Raw genomic sequence first — 21,435 nt, forward strand, 5'->3', positions numbered from 1 at the left:
TTCCTCGCCAGCTTGCGGCTTCGCCAGTGCTACCCCACTCCACATGCGAGACTGTCTCGCCTATAAAAGGAGACCAGTGGGGTGAGCTGGCGCAGTCGTGTACTGGACGGGGATCAGTGAACTTTACTTGATAATGGAACAACTAATGGCTAATGAATTGCAATTATACCATTAATGATACTACAAACAGGGTAATACTCAATAAATATCTCCAAGAAACTTGATTTTTTCACATAGCATTAGGATGAATGCCTCAATTACTTGAACACAAATGTGTAAGTGTCAAGAAGTTAACAATAAATACCACAAACAAATCACCCTACAGTACCCACTGATGAAGGCTTAAGTACTTGTTTCCCATTAGGCATATTACAGAACTCTGAAACAGTTACAACAAAGTCTCTAAGTTCCAATTCTGAGGTAGGAAAGCAGGATCATATTTTCAGAATATATATATGCATGACAAAATGTTATTTAAGATGACAAGCAATAGTGTATTAGTGTTGGTTACAGATGGTAGATTTTTGCAATAGTGATATATATGAAATGTGGCCAATGCTGTAAAAGTAAGTGTATTTGATGTTTAAAAAAACAAATAAGTGGGTCAGTGTGGTTTTTCAATCCATAATAAAATGCAAAATTGAGTACCAAATGCTAAATATACGTGTTTCCTCAAAATAAGTGTGAAATTATATTTTTATGAGATATTCTTGAGTATAAGAAGCAAAGAGCCATAATGAGGGTGTGCACTGTTGGAATTGACTTTAAATCAGAAGGCTGGTGCAAGGTTCTGAGTTTCTTTCCAGTAGTTTGGTCACCAGTCAATGTCTGGCTAAAAAGGTAAATTAAGGTAAAATTAGAATAATTTGTGTTAAACTTTTAATGGGCGTGTTCAGATAACAAAATAAAATTATTTACTGTCCTGAATACTGATTTCTAAATGCATGTATATATAATTTTATGAGGTTCATATCAATGTACACATCTGTTAACGACTGAGAATGTATCATAGACAATGTCTGTCAATGGCCCTTTAATGTCTGATGAAATTTTGTCTGTTCAGCAAGGAACATACTGTACGTGAGCAATATTGTTGGAAAAGAGTATTAACTCCACAGCAACTGTCTAAATACTATGTTTACGACATTGATTAGGTACCATATTTACTTAATTCTAATGAGTACCATACATTTCACAGCCTTTAAATTAAGAAAACATTTAATGGCATCTGTAGTGCATATTTTATAATTTCAGGAAGTTTAAAAACATGCAAGTATCATTCAAAAGAAGAAACATGGAAAGTGTAGTAATTTATAGTAATTATAGTAAAGTAATTTATAGCTACCATACAATTTCACACTCTCCAAAGCACTACTTGAGTAAAATCTATTTGTTTATGAATAATCAATACTGGATTTGTGGATCATTGGTAGAGTGTTGGCCTCTGAATTCCAAGATTGCGAGTTCAAATTTGGCAGAGATAGATTTTTGAAGAGTGGAAAAAAAAGTCTATTAGGCACTCCATATAAAAGATTTCTGGTAACGAATTCCGTGTCTACCCAGCAATAGATCATGTAATAGAGTACCAGTTCTCTGCTGTCTTACCTGATGTTTTGAAGTTTAATGAAACCAGTAGTAGTCCAAGACATGAGAAAGGGTTTCAATCTCATTAAATTATCTGCAGAGGTGGTCTTGGCTTCTTCTAAGGATACAGATACATCAAAAGTCACTTTAAGCTTCCTTTTCAATCCAAGTCCGAGAGGTCATTATGCTCTCTAATTCCAATGTTTGCTGGTAGGTATCATTTACATATGCAAGTAACATATCTTTCTTGGTCGAAACAATACCAATTTTCAAATCACGTTTTCTTAGTACCCTTTCTGATTCTTTGCATGTAAAGTAAATCTTCTTGATGTATTTCATTGTCAATATTAACCCCTTAACTGGGTACTAAATTCTCCACATGCGTAACCTGCCCTGAGTACTTTTTCCCTTCGTGATATTTAAATGTTTCCTTCATAAAGGTGTACGCAATTATTAATATAATACCCCACGGCACTTACGCCCTTGAAATAGCTTTGGCCTGCCCAGTGGCTTCTGCTCAGCCCAAAGGCCTGCAGATTACAAGGGGCCGTGTGGTCAGCACAGCGCATCCTCTTGGTCGTTATTCTGGGCATTCGAGACCGGGGCCGCCATCTCACCGTCAGATAGCTCCTCAATTCTAATCACGTAGGCTGATTGGCCCTCAAACCAGCCTTCAGGTCGAGAGAAATATCCCTGACCTGGCCGGGAATCGAACCCGGGGCCTCTGGGCGAGAGGCAGGCACGCTACCCCTACACCACGGGGCCGGCAGTTTAATCTAATACTATAGTAATTATTGTTTTTCAATAACGTGATACTAACATTATGAAACTGTCAAAATACTCGTACAATCAAGTCGATCTACTTTGCGTTTGGAAGCCATGCTTCGATTCATAAATGGCTGCGCGGGAACTTCGTGCAAGGCGCTAAAACAAATACATTTCACGAAGCTGTGACAGCTCTAAAAAACAATACACAGCGTGATCTCGTGGAAAACATATCAATTAATGTGATAGATTCCATGGCAACGCCATATGCCTTCACAATCAAGATAAATACGCAATAAATTTTACGATCGACTAATGCCGTCATACCCACTGTAGAAGCCCAGCGCGAAAACATCTAAAGACGTCATACCTAGTTAAGGGGTTAAGAATCACTGGTTGAAAAAATAATGGTTAACTTTTCAGATTGCTAATTTGTAGTAAAATAGCTTCCGAGCAGCATGAAACTTCTCCATCTTCTGAGTTTTTCTTTTGCTGTACAAAATACAGAGAATATTCTTCACATAATTATGATCATTTCATCTTCATTCTTTAAAAACATTTCAGACATATTTATCTACAAGCACTGATAAAATCTGATTTAACATAGCTAGATAAACTGAAGAATTCAAAATTTTTATCAACGTGAAGTCATGAATTTCATGGTCAAAGAGACTGCAATTTAGAAAGCTAATTATTCTTTTAAAATCAAAGACAATATCATCAGGTAACTCAGATTGGGATACTATATATATTTTCATGGTGATTTGCATTTCAGGTTTAAGTCAGGTACAATGGATTTCATTCTGCTTTTCTTGAGTTCACCAGCTGATTCCTTAGATTTGGTTCAAATGTTGGCATCATCTGCAAACCCCAATATTCAAGCATCTTCTGTCATGTGGCCATAATGACTAGAAACCTATTGTTCACTCAGTTCTTGAAATATACAGATGGTTGAACTGTTGTAAAATGAAGGAAATAATGGCAGCCTATGCACAGTGTCACAAAAAGATGAATCAGACTAAGTTTTTGTAATTTGCATCCAACTGTCTCATATTAGAACTGCAGAGGATAGATATGACCTCACACAATTAGGCCATTTAACGCCATACTAACACATAGGTTTTCGGTAATACTGGTATGGAAAAGGTTAAGATTATTGGGAGATCTGATAAATCCAGGTATCTCAGAGCTCACTCTTTGATGTGTCTTAAAATAGAACAAATTGTTACTGCTCACTGGTTGAGTAAGTTTAGTTGCTCTCCGTTTTTGTGTAGTAAATCACACTCGTTACCCCACTAATAAGCAACAGAGGTTTGCTAGTTGCACAGCTGATACTTTGGTGATAGCTATAGGCAAAGCAAAGATGTTTCCAATAGGATCTCTAGCTTCTTCAATCAGTTCATTACTGTAACATCCATATTCACTATCAACAAGGATGAGAAGTTCCACTTATTCCATACTGTATATAATATGTTGTTATTATTATTATTATTATTATTATTATTATTATTATTATTATTATTATTATTATTATTATTATTATTTATTACACCGGGACTAGTTTCAACCCTTGTAATGGGTCATCTTCAGCCTTAAATTATAGATGATAAAGAACATTAAATGTAACTAGAAAACACCAACACCTAGTATAACACTACTGGCATGTCTTGAAGCATTGATGAAATATGTTGTGGTTACATATGAGTCCATTAAAATTCAAGTCTTTTGCACACACAGTATGTCTAACACTTTTGTGTCACTTTTCCTTTTAAGGCAATCACTGTCTTAATATAAAACAATTAGGATAGCACAGGGAAAGTGGAAATTGGTTTTACTTATGCAATGTGCAATGTACTGTTTCAGTCCTAATCCTGCCCCATCCCACTGTAGCCATAAGACTTGCCTGAGTCAGTGTGATGTAAAACCAAGAGCAATAACAAAATATCTTCACAAATTCTACAGGCTACATATAGTGATTTATATTCTACAGTGATTTTTTTAAAAATTCTTAAACACAAAAAGGTACACCAAATTGCCACAGAGCGAACCAATCACTTCACAACTACTGGCAGGTATGTGATACTTTACTTTACTATACTTACATAAAAGGTAAAATTTGGGTTCAAATACAAGGAAACTATGGATTATTCAACAGATAAGAATTTCAACCTTCCTCAATGGAGGGAGAAAAGAAAAGTCTCTTCTCATGAATTCATGGGGGAAATAGACTTAATGTTTGAGTGTTCTCCAGTCACTTTAGCACCATTGGTTAACTTAAATGAGTTAAGGTGAAGTAAAACTCTCAGTTACTTTTTATTATTTCAATTGTTCTGTCACAATTTATTTTGAAATTACATCAAAGGAGACCAGAGTTTCAAAGTATGATAAGTGGGTAACAAGGTAATTTCACTATAAATTTCTCCAAATTCACAAGAATGAAAGCACTAAGTACTTACATATATAAAATCCAATTGTTTTTGTATAAATCTTTATTGTACCATATTTCTATGCATTTACGCCTATTATCCTAAATCAACTTCATTAATCAAAATTATGTACTTAAAATAATGATTTACTTGACAGGTACATATGGAGCACAACAAAAACTGATGAGCACCATCTTTCTATACTCACTAATGAATAAAGCTATGATAAAATACAATGGAAACTATAAATATTTTAAAAACAGAATGATGATCACAACAGTAAATGATCTAATTCTTCACAAAGCTGTCTGTTTCTTTGGCATGCCAGGGTGGCATCGATAGATATGTTCTCTTAAGCAACTCTTATTCTTCACTTTCTTGCCACATATTTGGCAGATGATGGGCTCCTGTGAACCACTGTGAGCATCACGGATATGTATATTCAAGTTGGAATTGTTGACGAAGTCCCGTGGACAAAATGGGCACTTGACTGAGAGACGACGCGACTTTCTCCAAGATTCTGCAACTGCACACACAAAAAAAATAAGGTGATCTATATGAAATTATGAGAAACCAATAAATTGTACTTAGGATATAGAAAAAAGTTACGAAGTCTTAAAGAGGGCTGAACTATTTCTGTGTAAGTAAGGATTTCAATAGGGCAATGACTGCTAAGTTGGATTTAGGTGCAGAGCATCTTGTAGAAATATTTACAATAATATTTTTAGATATATGAAATGTATATGGCATATATTTTGTCCTTTGTTTCTTGTCACACTAATGTCTTGAGGTTTATGCAATGTTGGGAAAGGACAATGTCAAGTCTTGGAAAGTAGCAGCCTTAATTCAGTTATAACCTTGTATTTGCCAGGAAAAACAGAAAAACATCTAAACATGAAACTAAGGAAAGCCATTTTTAGAGATGCCGACAACGGAGCTTGATCCCTGAGAAAACAGCAACACAATGTGTAGCACATAACAAATTTACTTGGTATATGGAATACCACTAATAAGGGATATAATGCCCAGAATGAAGCTAAAGTTGGAATGTCTGAGGGTAAATGACAAAAAATGATGAAATGATCAATGTTCTTGCAATACCCAACAACCAGAAAGAGAACAAATCATTATAACACACTTCTAAGTCAAATAAGTGCTTGTGGGCAGTAGGAAATATTTTTAACAGTGAAGTAATTTATCAGTTAGGACTCTTGAAACATTGTGGAAGGACGAAATTGAGTCCCATTTGGGCAGTTCTTCAACCAACATAGAGTTACATAAAGGGCAAACAGGAGACAGGAATGGTTAGTTTATTAAACTGTTGAAAGAATTGGATCAAGATGTGTATGCAGACTTATCTTGGTGATAGTTAAAGAAGATACGGATAATCCAAGTGGACATCAATGACGGTTTCAATAGCTGGCTGTTACAAATCGGATAATCACAGTGAGTTTTATCAGATCCCTTAGTGCAGTGGACACATCTAAGGATTGTTTATACCCAGTACTTATGTGAGGGATAACCGAATATCCAAAAACCTTATTAACTGCATAAAATACCCTCTCTGCCCCACATGAGGAGGTGTTATACTAGACAAACGCTGCACGATCATATGCAACTCATATAACAAGCACTACTGCCGTGTTCACTAACAACAGAGCATGGGTTGACGACTACGGGGCCCCTAACTGAATCCTGGCATTGCTTCCACTTACTTGTGTCAGGCTCCTCTCTTTCATCTCTCCTATCCGACCACCCTTGGTCAATTCTTGTTCTTTTCGACCCCGATGGTATTAGGTTTGCAAATCCTAGGGAGTCTTTCATTTTCACGCCCTTCGTGACCCTTGTCTTCCTTTGGCCGATACCTTCATATTTCAAAGTGTCGGATCTCTTCCAATTTTCCCCTCTGAGTAGTGTTATATAGAGGATGGTTGCCTGGTTGTATTTCCTCTTAAAACAATAATCACCATCACCACCACCTCAGGGACATGTGGGATATCAATATAAACATCCTATAATGTGTGCAATGTTTAAAATTAAATATGGCAACTTTCATGGCATTTTTATTGTTCATAATTAAATAATTTTGATTTTGGTATGAACAAATAGAAATGCAGTGTGAGCCTCAATCAAGTTGATGATTATTCTCTGTGATGCCATGCCTGGATGAGTGGAGGATGGATGCAATAGCCACCTGACCCATATAGCTCGCCAAGTGGCATTGTGGTCTCAGCTAGTCTGTGATAAGTTTCCGTACTGCGTGGTGGTGGTGGTGATTTGTGTTTTAAGAGGAAGTACAACTAGGTAATCATCCTCTCTGAACAAATTACGGCAAAAGGAAATAAAAAGAAAAGAAAATTATTTATTCAACAAAGGAATTTGGAAAGGCAGTACAAAATAAAACAAAAAATTATTGAATTAGGCCGAAAAATTACTAACGAATCAAAAGGGAATGTGTGTTCCCTGAGTAACAGTACACTTGTAATTTACATACCCCTGATTAATCCACTGTTGCACATAAAGCGGATGACGAGATCAGCAGTAGTCGCTTCATCGGCTAGTAAGCATTCGAGTGTTTCCTGCAGGCTGAGGCTCCGTCTTAGGCCAGAGAGATAGGCACACTCTGTGAGAAAGTGGGCCATGGTGAAGTTGGCACCACAAGAACACACTGGGGAGTCTTCCCTCTTTAGGAGATAAGAGTGCGTAGATCGTTCATGATCCATTCTCAGCCTACATAATACTATGGTCTCTCTCCGTGAAGGCCGGAAAGAGTACCGCCACACCGTAGTTGTCTTCTTAATTGCTCTCAGCTTGTTGGGAGTTTGGATAGCTAGCCACTCCGATTCCCAGGACACCAAGATGGTTCGGCGTAGCTGAGAACAAATATCTTTAGCAGGTAGATTGATAGGCCTTGGAGGTAAAAGTACCGCTTCCTTTGCAGCTTCATCTGCAAGTTCATTTCCTGCAATCCCAACATGGCTTGGAAGCCACGCAAAAGTGATTCTGGTGCCAGCATCACTTAACCTGGCTAGGTCATGAATCTGCTGCACCAGTGGGTGTTGCATGAAACAGGTTTCAATAGACTGCAGAGAGCTTAATGAGTCGGTACACATAAGAAAGTGGTTTCTTTTGTCACCCAGTGTAAACTGCAGAGCTTCAAAAATGGCGTATACATGCTACTGTGCCACTGCACTATTCCAGAAGTGAAAATTCAATCGAACCGGAGTAAACACGATTACCCACAGCGAAATTAAGCAGAATGAGTAACTTCATAGTATATCACAGAAGTTCAGATTGACGCAATACCGAAATGTATATAATCATGATGGCAGTGAAAAAGACAAAAACAGGGTATTCGGATTGTTGAAAGACTCAGTGTAGAAAAATGACTGAATAGCTTAGCGAGCTGACGTGTCGCAGATAAGCGAATTTTTATCATATAAAAAAATCAAGAAAAGAGAATTTGATAAGCACATATTAGCTATGATAATACGTTGATATAACGCAAGATATAGTATTATATAATCATAAAAAGTGTTTTTTCAATCCTAAATGCTTAACAAGACTCGGAAACCAGCCAGCCTAAAGACGTCAAGAAAACTGTATCAATCAAAGAAGCAATAAGCCGAAATAACACAATATCATCGCTGGAAATTTTATAAAACAAACCCATATAACATATAATTTGAGATTATTGCAGATATTTTGGAGGTCTGATAAGAAATAGAGGTCAAGCAAAGAAGTTTAAACATTTTTTGTTAAATGAGAAGGCTTTGCTATTATCCACATGCACCAGCTGATCTCATGTATGTCTTTATTTCTGTAAGTGAGCAAGACAAGATGATGGCTCTCTAAGAAGATGGGCGACAAACTACCTGGAATAACCTGAGCTGAACCGTGAGGGACCAACACCGCAGATGACTTCTGCATAGCCAGCCATGCAGCACAATGATCGCCCCCATCAGCAGAGAATGAAAGAGACAAAAATCATTCCAAAAGCAAAGGAAAAGAGACAAGTTTCTTAAATAAAAATATGTAGTTTGGTAGATGTTATTTTGAGTAGATCATTGTAGACAAAGTGTTGAGATTGTGTTGTTATAATCTTCAAAATAACCTATATTATGTTAGATTCTCGCGAGTGATTTCTGTATATATAGATATAAAAGGGAATATAACCAAACCCCAGTTAGAGTAATGTGTTATCCAAATATGTTATGCCATAGCAGATATGAAGTTCTTATAAGAAGAATATTTTATGATGTTGTATAGATTCCAAGTGATAGGTTGATATGAATAAGTGATATATTTAGATAATATAAGCAGGTGATACGTTGCTACTATAAGGTAGAATGTCACAAGATATGAAAATGTCAGCAGACAGAAGGAATGTTGTTATAATTTAAGATGATGTTGATCATATGTTGAGGATACATGAGAATAAGACTACTTGTGCATCAAGAGAGGTTATTATATGAAGAGTTTAGAATAATAAGAAGAGATACAAGTTGAAATGAATAATGAAGGAGATATAGAGTTGCTATATGAAAGAAATAAAAGATGAATTGAATGGGAGTATGTGCTACGATGAAATGAAAAAAGAAATGGAGTGTTAGAAGTGAGAAATGAGATGATTGACGTAAACTAGTGTCATATATGCTGATGATTGAATAACATTGTATTTTGTCAAGAATCCATATATTACAATAATTGTGATGTATTTTAACCTTCATGGAATATTATGCTAGGAATTGGTCATCAAAAGATATCCCTATAAGAACGAGTATTCAATGTTAACGTAGAATATCTTCTGAAAAGTTGCAAACGTGATAATGGCATACTTAGATTAACATAAAGGATCATTGCTACTGTATATAATAGGGCTGGCCACAAAGATGCTTGCGAGCCACATGCGGCTCTTGAGTCAGTCTCGTGTGGCTCTTGACACCAACCTTAGGGTAAAATAAATGATATAATTAATGGAATTTAACAAGATCTCGTGGCCGGCGGCAGTCAGTAGCAGCGATGTGCAGCTTAACGTTATTAGCGCTGTAGGAAAGCGATGAGAAATGGTAGGTGAACATAGTTCCGGGGCCTTCTGTTAGATAGTGCTTTGAGTAGGAGAGTGTGTCAGTGAGTCAGTGTCATGAGGTGAAGCCAGTCACGTTCACATATAGGCAGTAGCAAGTGCCGATACTTTTCTGTGTGCTGTTTCAGTACAGTTGAGGCCTGGAGTCCGAACAGTTGCGATGCTGTCTAAGAAGCGTAAATATGAAGAGGAGAATCGAGTTTTTAATACCGACTGTGAGGAAGAATTCGTTTTTTAGAAAGAAACGGCAAGCCGATGTGTCTTTTGTGTCAAATAACATTGTCAAAGTTCAAGGCTAGTAATCCAAAATGCCATCATGACACTAACCACAGCGATTTCAACAAAGATTTTCCTGTTGGCTCTCAGTTTAAGAAAAGCAAACTAAAAATCACTAAGGGAAAAACTCCATGGTCAGAGTAGGGTTATGTCAATTGTTACCAAGGAAGCAGATATGACAACAGAAGCTGGCTTCATGTTGGCTTTTAATATTGCAAAAGCAAAAAAGCCTTACACAGAGCGGGAGTTTATTAAGAATAACATGATACAAGTTATTTCAGTTTTAGAACCCAAAAATAAGAAACGGCAAAAACTGATCAACGAAATGCCCACTGCTAGACACACAATAGAGAGGCGAGTTTCTGTTATTAGTGTGGATAATTTTAATAATTTACAAAAAAATCTAAGCAAGTGCTCAGCAATAAGTCTGGCTCTGGACGAGTCTACTGATATGAAAGATAAACCACAACTAGCCATATTTGTGAAGTATGGGTCTAGGGACTTGCAGGTGGTGGAAGAACTTTTAGACCTGGATACTTTGAAGGATACTACTCCTGGTTGTGACATTAAAGAAGCCCTGGATGGTGTTTTACAGTGCCTATAGGTAATATTGTCGGCATTGCTACCGATGGTGCACCATATATATATATACACACACACAAATTTTTGCAACCAAAACAATTACAGACTGGTTCATCAAGCTATTCACCGAGTTCCGTTGGCATTTGAAAGCACAGTGCCGGACATTGAGTGTGTTGCGCTGATCTTCAGGAGCTTGCAATTCGCTTCAATCAAGCGACTCGTCTTCGACTTCTAGACAATTTTGGGACTTCATATTCATCAAATTATATTGTGACTTCGTGCCTGATAATATATGCATGCTGGCTCACTTAACTTTTCAACTCTTCTTGTAAACATTATGAGACAGTGCTGAACTTTGTGTGTGTTGTGCTACTATTCAGAAGAACGCGCCTTACTTCTTATAAGTGACTGACTTTCTACTTCTTCTATATTTTACAATTTAAAATTGCACAGTGCCAATCCCCATTAACATATTTTGTCTCTTCAATTGTTTTTGTGAAAGACTCACTCTTTAACTTCTTATTTACCTATGCATTGTTTTTTGCATTTTATTCAGCTGATGATGACCCAGATTGGGGTCGAAACCAGTAACAATTCCGTTTATAATTAAATAGAAATGTAACACTACATTTCTTATTTATTTGTATTGAATAGGTTGAACTACATTATTTCATATTTCAATTTAATTGTGATACAGTTCAATACGGAACATCATGAAATTTTTATCTTTAAACACATTGTAGGGATGTGAAGCACTAGAGGCGAAAGAGAGATGGTGTGCCTCTGCTTTGTGCTTAATTGGTAGAAATGCAGAGTCGTATCTCCCAGAGCTGGACGTATCTGCCAAATGTGACACGATGTGGTCTGCAATGACTGAAGGAATCGTAACTATATCTCCAGTAACGGAGATTCCGGGGACTGAGGGCACATTTTTTACTCCGACAATACGATGGAGTATTGTCCACACTTGTGATGATATAGTACGTGCTGTCATACTTATCTCATGCAGCTTTCTTACTTTCTCGAATAAAAAAACGGGCCTTCTCACGCAGACGTGTACATGTGATATGATTGGCCATCATAGGCTTCCAACGATAATGCTTAAAAGCCCATTGGTGATCATGTATGGCTGCTGCAATTTCTATACAATAATATAGTTTTATTATGAATCCACCTGTTCAATACATTATAATGTTGTTACATTAAAATAATTTCATTAGTTAAAAAGTTATATATGGGACATGTTTCGCTCCCTTATAGAGCATCATCAGCCAAATCCGAATCTCAAACAATTGTTATTTACGTAACAAAGACTTAAGAACCATTAGAACACTTTTGACAAACTTAAAACTTATTCTATTCAAAAATCATAAAATATAAAATCCTTGTATACATGGCTCAATTACACGTGCTTAATAGGAACATACATTAAAATTATGGAAGAGAGAGTACTAAAATATAAAATAAATAATATGTATATCATGTCCAAAATCCTAGAAAGATGTGAAGATCAATCTTAGGAGCCAAATTTGTGGATCTTCTTAGCAATGAGATCTGGTAAAAAAGTTATTTATCCCTTGTGAATAAGAGTCTATAAAGATTCAAAATTTATCGTCAAATTTGATGATTGAACTTATAACAGGATAAATGTTGGTCTTCAAGAAATTTAAATGCTTGTCATGTGACCTCGGCGAATGCTGTTGAAAAGATATGTTCTTATAGTTGTCAATGACCGTTCGTTGAACTAATGGATTTGATAAGGATGATTGAAAGGGACGTAAATCAACGTTTGTATTGAAAGCTGCTGCTTGGTTTATCTTGTTGAATGTCCCTCCAGTTGCTGTTTGTCGGTTTGGTGTTGTCCGAGGTTATGTGGTGACTGTGTGGTGTTGTCCGAGGTTATGTGGTGACTGTGTGGTGACTGACAGACAGTCACCACATAACCTCGGACAACACCAAACCGACAAACAGCAACTGGAGGGACATTCAACAAGATAAACCAAGCAGCAGCTTTCAATACAAACGTTGATTTACGTCCCTTTCAATCATCCTTATCAAATCCATTAGTTCAACGAACGGTCATTGACAACTATAAGAACATATCTTTTCAACAGCATTCGCCGAGGTCACATGACAAGCATTTAAATTTCTTGAAGACCAACATTTATCCTGTTATAAGTTCAATCATCAAATTTGACGATAAATTTTGAATCTTTATAGACTCTTATCCACAAGGGATAAATAACTTTTTTACCAGATCTCATTGCTAAGAAGATCCACAAATTTGGCTCCTAAGATTGATCTTCACATCTTTCTAGGATTTTGGACATGATATACATATTATTTATTTTATATTTTAGTACTCTCTCTTCCATAATTTTAATGTATGTTCCTATTAAGCACGTGTAATTGAGCCATGTATACAAGGATTTTATATTTTATGATTTTTGAATAGAATAAGTTTTAAGTTTGTCAAAAGTGTTCTAATGGTTCTTAAGTCTTTGTTACGTAAATAACAATTGTTTGAGATTCGGATTTGGCTGATGATGCTCTATAAGGGAGCGAAACATGTCCCATATATAACTTTTTAACTAATGAAATTATTTTAATGTAACAACATTATAATGTATTGAACAGGTGGATTCATAATAAAACTATATTATTGTATACTAACAGATTTCAATACGGATTAAAACATGAGATTAGTCACTTGTAATGCTGCAATTTCGTCGATCCACCTTGGGACCTGCTCCCGGCGAGGAATACCAGACGGGGAAGGAATTGCTTCCTCTGCAGCAGCTAGAATTCCAGTAGTAATGGAAGAAACAAGGTCATCATCAGACTCCAGCATATCATCGTCAGCCATCACTGCGCATTTGGAAAATTCTGGCCAATTTGCCCGCTGAAGTAACCAGCGCTTGGGTACTTCGGCCTGTCTTTGATTCAAGAGAGATAGAATAATCGATAGGGTCACTATCAAAGAGGTCATTGTGTACTTGCCACCAAAGCAGGGGAATTAGCGCACGGCTGCATCAAGTGACATCCAGGTGTGAGAATGTGCCATGTGCGCTGCTGAAATGTGTCGGTTCTCCTGTGTTTACATTAAAAATTAAGAGTAAAATATTTCCACCTTTTCAATACAAAATCAAGTAATGTGGGATACATTAGCACGCAAAGATCGAACAGGTTGATCAATCGCTCGAGCATCCCCCCCTCTAGCACAGGAAGACGGAGAACCCCAGAGTGTGTTATGGGCATTCACGTCTCCCAGCATGAGGAAAAGGGGAGGTAACTGAATGATCAAATCTTGTAGTGCATTTATTTCCAGATCGTAGTCCGGTGGAATGTACATGTTGCACACCGTTGTCATTGTGAACTGAAACTGCATCTAGCTGAGTACACAGCGGAACTTCGTTGCTGAAGATGTCGGAGCGAACTAGGGTACAAATGCCCCCAGTTATAAGCTAGGTGACAGGGATAACTATTACAGTTTCACTGCAATAGTGCCATTGTGTGGATTGGTAGTGTAACTAAATTAGGACAACTGCTTGTCCAGCCTTCGGTCAACTACCTTCCATTTTCCGACGTTTTTGTCGTTTTATAACTTTTCATCATCATAGCGGGATTGCTTATTATACAGTAGTAATTGATCGGTTTAGTGCATTTCATGGTTTTTGAATTAAATGCTGAACAACATATTTTTGTGTGCTATATATTTTTAAAGGACGTATCTGATGGGAGAATGAGAAGAGAATTCCGCGAATACTTTCCTGGACCACGAGTGCCAATGCATTAAAGAATGAAGAAACTTGTGAATTGTGGGTTTAGTGCTCAACAAAAACAAGTTAAACAACCAACTGTCTTTATGTGTTGAAAAAATTTAAAGATATTTGACAAAGAAGCAATCCTCCCAAATTTTTTAAAGGGAACTGGCTCAGCAAAGTAAGGTTTCATATTTTTCTTCACGGCAGTAAGAAAACTTAAATTTAAGCCATATAAAGTCAGAGAAGTGCAAAGTTTAAGCCCAAGAGATCCGGCTGCAAGAAAACATTGCAATATTGCTTTCTTTAATATGTCAACAATGTTGAATTAAATCCTGAATTAGTGCTGTTCTTGATGAGGCATGGTTTTATTTGAATGGATGTGTAAATTCACAAAATAATGGGTACTGGTCACATGAAAGTCTAAGAATAATTAATGAAATTCCACTACATGATCTTAAAATCGGAGCGTGATGCACTGTTAGTGCTATAAGGATTGAAGGGCTAATTTCTTTTAATGACATTAATTCTGACGAATACAGGAAATGAATACTGAACAAGCTTTTTCCTCAACTGACTAAACAGGAGATGTCACTCGGATATTTCCAGCAAGATGGGGCTAGAGCACAAATTGCTTGTAATTCAATGAATGCAGTACTATGCAGGATAATAAGTGCTCGTTCTTCCAATTTAACACCTTGCAACTTCTATATATGGGGTAGTTTGAAAGACAGAGAGTGTAAAAATAGTCCCCACAGCATAGAAGAACTGAAAAATGCCATTCACATAAAAATACTGAAGATTCATGACGCTGAATTGCAGAGAGAGAACCAGAATATTGTCACATTACAACAGTTGCTTACAGGCTGAGGGAAAGCATTTTCAACACTAAATGTAATGGAGTAAGTTTTATTGTTTTTCTATCTATTTTTCAAACTGATTATCCACTTATCCACGTTGATTGTTTTTTTTAATGTTCAAAACATTTTTAGCAGACATACTACGAAAAACGTAAAATTAAGCAATTTCCTCAATTGTGCCAAAGGTTGAACGGCTGAAGGACCCGGGCCCCGCAAGGTTTCAAATTTCACAATTGGATAGCTCTATCGAAAAAAACAAAAAAAACCAAAACAAAACAAAACACACACACACACAAAAAGAGAGATATCGAGAATCACTTCTGGTCTAATGCAATTCCGGAAAACAGTCTAAAATCACTTGTTTCTTTACTTGTTTTCTTTTTGAATCAAATCCTAGTCAAATTAACTTATATACGAAATTCTTTCTGTAATGTGTTCCTGGGTTGAATACCCTCAGCCTTTTTTTGATTTTTTGAAAAATGTCCACATTGAATGTAGTTATAAGTGAAACTCTGCATTGACTCTCATTAGAGCTCTTAGTGGTAGAAAAAGGCAAACTGCTAATGTAATCTATTGGATAACGATGATTAAGGAAAGGATTGTCATTTTTAGGAATAAATAAGGAATATATTCTCAACATCTATTTCATCTGATGGTCAGGCAGACATCCATTTTTGAAAATGAGACCAGGTCTCTCATAGTGTATTGGCACTGCCGGTGGCTCCAAGTAGTGTACGCAGTTTCCTCCACGGTATGCACTAGCCATGCGACTTGGTAGGTGTGATATTTATCAAGTGATGAGCCCAACTTAGCACACTGGGGCGAAATGCTGGCTACCAGGAATGAGTTAGCTGGAAAATTTATAATGTCCAATAACGGACCAACTAAATTGCTATTACACTTTTGAGAATCTAGTGTTCCTTCTATGATAAAAGGGTCTCTGAGCTGACGGTTCACTATTTCACGCCACACATTTGAACTCCACTACTCTTTCGACTATATGTGTTTGCCGCTTAAAGTATGGGAACTTCCTTCGTGTGACTGATTAGATACGTGAATTCTAAATACTCGTCGGGTTGCTTCAAGTTAGAGAAGTGTTTCTGAGAACAGGGATAAGTGTAAAAGAGTTATGTATGATGGTCTGATAAAAATATTATGAATGGCGGTTTTATTCTTGATCTTGGTCGTATTTGTGATGCTCTTCAAGAGTTTTCAGATCTCAGTGTTGAAATAAAACATCTTTACAAAGCTCATAAAGTAATATCCAGACAAATTATTTTGTTTGAAGATAGGAAATTTAATAGTGTGTCCTGCTATTGTGAAGCTCGAAGGGCAGCTGAGATTTTGAAATTCAAGGGAGTTACCCTGGAGAGGAGGAGAATAATAATAATAATAATAATAATAATAATAATAATAATAATAATAATAATAATAATAATAATAATAATAATAATAATAATAATAATAATAATGTTATTGGCTTTACGTCCCACTAACTACCTTTATAGTTTTCGGAGATGCAAACGTGCCGGAATTTAGTCCTAAAGGAGTTCTTTTACGTGCCAGTAAATCTACCAACACGAGGCTGACGTATTTGAGCACCTTCAAATACCACTGGACTGAGCCAGGATCGAACTTGCCTGGAGAAGAGAGAAAATAGGCGAGCTGCCAATGAAAAAAGTTCTCTTGATCTTGAAATGTTCTGTGACAACTTAAGACGAAGGATGGAAAATCACCTATTAACAAAAGAAGACACACAAATACCAGCATGGACAAAAGTGCTATATCCTGAATGTTGGCCAGATGATGTTCAGAAGAATGTCACTTTTGGTGAAGTTGAAGTACAAAATTTGTGTAAGCGATTAAGGATTCAAGACAGGCAAGTTCTAAGAGTTTATCAGGTATTCCTTCCTAAGAAGAAAAACTACCTTGTAACTTGTAAACACCATCAACAGCATTCCCATTTCTACCTCTGAATGTGAACATGCAAATGAACTTAATGTTGACACCAATGGTATCTAAAAGGAAGACAACTTGCAACCAACACAAAGAGCAAGATGGTAGCATCACCATCATGGGTCCAATTTGGTAGTTATGGTAATGGAAAAGAATGTCATGTCTTAATTTTTTAGTAACATTTTAGTTACCTATGTTAAAGCCTGAAAGGTAATGTAAAGATTAAGTTATATTTTGGCCTATAGATTGGGTTAGACATTATGATGCACAATGTGTTCTAAATTAATTTTCATCTAATTTACTGCAACCGGTTACCTGGTAGTATACTATGATAATATGACACTATAGAAACTGTAGCCTGCGACTCCAGTATTCTATGTTTGGGATGGGTCGAGTGAGTACCAGTTAATTTTTTTTTTTCAGAAAAAAAAAAAGCGCTGATTATACCCATTTTTAAATTGGTACTCTTTAACCAGTAAAGGTTTAAAAAGAAAAGGAATAAATCTGATACCAAAAATATAGACAAATAACACTAACTACAGTACACTGACCGGCAAAATAATGCTTAACACTATGTATTCCAGACAACATTTAAACCATGTAAAATTCAAATATTAAGACATTACAAAAATATGGCAATGTATAATTAGCCATTTGAAAAGTTTCAGCATAATAATTGAGGAACATTATTGATCATTACAATCACAACACTACTTACAATAGAAAACACTTATACAGTGGAACCTCATTAGTCCAAAAACCTGAATAATCCGACCAAAAATTTAAAATTACAATACAAATGTGCTGAAATGGGTAAATACCAATGAGAAACTCAGATACAGTTTTAAAATATACATTAGTATATTTTACAGAAAAGTGAACAATAAAGCAATTACATTTACTTACAGATGATTTTTAGATGATCAATTTAGAGTAGCATAATATTGTACTATGAGGGTAATCCCAAAAATTAGGACTCCTAATTTTTTTATACATACAGAACTCTGTTCATGTGGCTGTTGGTCACAATATTGTGAAGAGTGTTTCCCGCGCTCGCATATAAACATGTGCACGCTGCGCTGAGGCACTCAGTTTTGGCAGCCATTGAGAATGGAGCTCCCGTTGGATGTTACGGCCAAGTGTGAAGTGTGTAAAGTTATTTGGTTTTTGTATGCAAAAGGTACTGAACCGATTGAAATCCATCGCCAATTGATGGAAGTGTATGGTGAGTCATGCATGGATGTCAAAACTGTTCGTAAGTGGTGTAGATAGTTTGCAGCTGGTTGGACTGAAATTCACGATGAACAAAGGAGAGGGAGACCGTCAATTTCCGTCGAGACAGCCATGAAGGTTGAGCAAATCATGCGCGAAGATCGGCGGATCACAATAGATGATCTCTGCACTTTGGTTCCTGAGGTTTCCCGAAGCGCCGCTCACAACTTCCCGAACAGCATGGCGGCAAGCTGGTATGACACGGGCATCCAAAAACGGTCACAGCGTCTACAAAAATGCATCGACTGAAATGGTGATTATGTAGAAAAATACCTAAATGTTCAAGCTGTAAAATGATGTAAACCATTGTAGAAATAAACAGGTCTATGTATTTATAAAAAAATAGGAGAGCTTATTTTTGGGATTACCTTCGTATAATACACTTCACTAGTTGCTCTTTTGCACAGAATCAGTCATTTTGCATTGGCGTAAAGAATCAAAGATGACACAATGTTTCTCCATAGCCCCATAAATATGATGTCTACAGCTGCAGCGTTAGCATTCTGCTCTACGTACTGCAGGGCTGTTTCTAATGGCTTTGAAGCTTCAGAGTGGGAAATCAGCTGAGATGAGGTCGTCCCTTCATTAGCTGCATCTGATTCCTCATCAAATTCCCATGTAACAAGAGAAACAATTTTTTCTTCTGTCATAACCTGATAGACTTCTGCATCGATATCTAACCACTCATTCAAGTGAGTTTTTTTGTCCCTTCACACCCAGGAATTTGTTGCATAAAATGTAAAACATCTGCATGCTCATTTGTACAGTGCTCTCAATGTACATTAAGGTGGGCCATAACTTTGTCCATGATTTTCTGACGAATTGTTCTTTAAACATTTTCCTATGCTTTAGCCACCCAGTAGATCACATCTTTTGCTTTGACCTTTTTAAGGATTTGGAGTATGCTTTTAATCAAACATCTAAGAAGTATTTTTTATATGCACATTTTATCTTCTGAAGCACCTGCTGGTCCATTGGTTGCAGCAGTGGAGTAACATTATGTGGCAGAAAAATAGCTTGGATATCTCCATTTACAAGTTCATCCGCTGACCTGTGTACTGCGGCGTTAATCAAGAACAAGTAAATCATTTTCTTTATTGAACTTTGTTATTGCAGGGAAAACCTGATTATAAAACCAGTTCTTGAAGGATGGATAAACAAGAGGAGATGGCTGATGAAGCAGCCCAGTGCAGTAGGCGAAATTGCCTACTGATACATGGGGTTAAGGAATCACCTGAGGAGGACACCTATGGGGCTGTCATAGACATCATTAAGAATAGACTTAAGGTAGATATTGGCATGGACAGTATCGATAGATGTCATAGATTGGGTGGCCAGCGCACGACGACTGCCAACGTAGTGGCCACTGGGAACAGGCCAATAATTGTGAAGTTTCTGCGATACCATCAGCGGGACCAAGCCTGGCGGGCGAAGCGACTACTGAAGGGCACAAACATCATGGTTATGGAATCCCTCACGGCAACTAGAAAAGGGATTTTGAATAAGGCTCGCGACGCATTTGGACTGCGGAATGTGTATACACAGGATGGATGTGTGACTGTAATTACACCAGACGGCAAGAAAACCACTCTGATCACTCCTAGGGACCTAAACGTTCTCATCAGGCAGCGTAGCGGAGCACAGAATCAGTGACATTGAGTGAATGTGTTATAATAGGGCTGGTTTTAAAATATGTAACAGGACTCTTGTTTACCATGAGTTTCAAATTTGCCTCAAATAGTGTTAGTTATGTGTATATTTTTTTTGAAATGTGAGTGTGAATGTGTGTGTGCAACAGTCAACGGTCTCTTTCAACGGGAGGCAGCGGTGAGTACCCACTGTTTCTGTCAATCTAAGTTAAACATAATCCCCTTGTAATGTTAGCTCAACGCCCACTACCTGAGTCTGGCTCCGGTCTGCAACCCCCTGTCACGACAAGTCTCTTGTTGAGACAGGCTCTCTCCTCCACGCCACATGGTTTGCAATGTTGCCATGTGAACGCGCTCTCTCTCCCTGCTCACATAGATAAAATACGTACAACTGTTAACGACAATGACGTACACGTTTTTTGTATTAGTGAAACTTGGCTAAGGCCTACCATCCCTTCCGCTATGGTAAAAATTAATAATTACGAACTCATCCGCTGGGATAGAACGGATGGTAGGTGGCGGTGTAGCCCTTTATTTCAGAAATGACTTGAGAGGTAGAGTAATATGCACATCACAAAATGCCACTCAAGCGGGACCAGAGTTCATGTTCGTGGAGATCACCGTTAAAGGGACGAAAGTCCTCTTCGCCGTAGTTTAGAAACCTCCAGATATAGTGAACATGACGGAGTTGGAAGCTTGTTTATTCAACCTAGTACCAACTTACGAATATATCGTACTATTAGGAGGCTTAAATATAAACTTACTGAAAGAATCAGCTCAGAAGGACAAACTACTTGATATACTATTTTCCTGTAACCTTGCGATTCTCCCATTAAATCCTACCAACCATATATATAGCAATAATCACACTTCACACTCACTAATCGATCTAATCATAACAAACAATCCCCAGAAATCCTTAAATCACGGCCAAATTCCTGTTCCATCGATCTCAACACACGACCTAGTTTATTTATCCTATTCTCTTCGCATACCCAAATACAAACCTAAGTTCACCACTTGCAGGAATTTAAGAGATATTAATTTAGATCAACTGAAGTATGACGCCCACAACCTACCCTGGAATGATATTCCATTACTAGACGATATTGACGGCAAAAGTAGACAAACTAAATTCCCTCATTACTAGTCTATACGACAAACACGCCCCCAAACGACAAGTGAAAGTGAGTCGCCCCCCCCCCCCCCCCCTGCCCA

At 37.2% G+C, this 21,435-nt stretch overlaps 1 protein-coding gene across 8 annotated transcripts in view; it reads right to left on the reverse strand.

The window, feature by feature from the left end:
- The window catches only part of LOC136873994 (protein bric-a-brac 1), a 477,177-nt gene that overhangs the window by 63,215 nt on the left and 392,527 nt on the right, over nucleotides 1–21,435 (reverse strand). For 2 of the 8 annotated variants that reach the window (XM_067147427.2, XM_067147428.2), the window contains exon 8: nucleotides 5,202–5,301. The exons of 3 other annotated variants lie outside the window; for them this stretch is intronic. Coding sequence is in view for 2 of the 5 variants with exons in the window: in XM_067147433.2 (XP_067003534.2) it covers nucleotides 5,072–5,301 (230 nt within the window). In the remaining 3 variants the exon portion in view is untranslated. Of the gene's footprint in view, nucleotides 1–4,722; nucleotides 5,302–21,435 lie in introns of those variants that run through there. 3 more of the 8 variants (XM_067147433.2, XM_067147436.2, XR_010860208.2) reach the window with 3 other exon arrangements.

This window comes from Anabrus simplex, chromosome 5, assembly GCF_040414725.1.
Source record: "Anabrus simplex isolate iqAnaSimp1 chromosome 5, ASM4041472v1, whole genome shotgun sequence".
Lineage (NCBI taxonomy): Eukaryota > Metazoa > Arthropoda > Insecta > Orthoptera > Tettigoniidae > Anabrus > Anabrus simplex.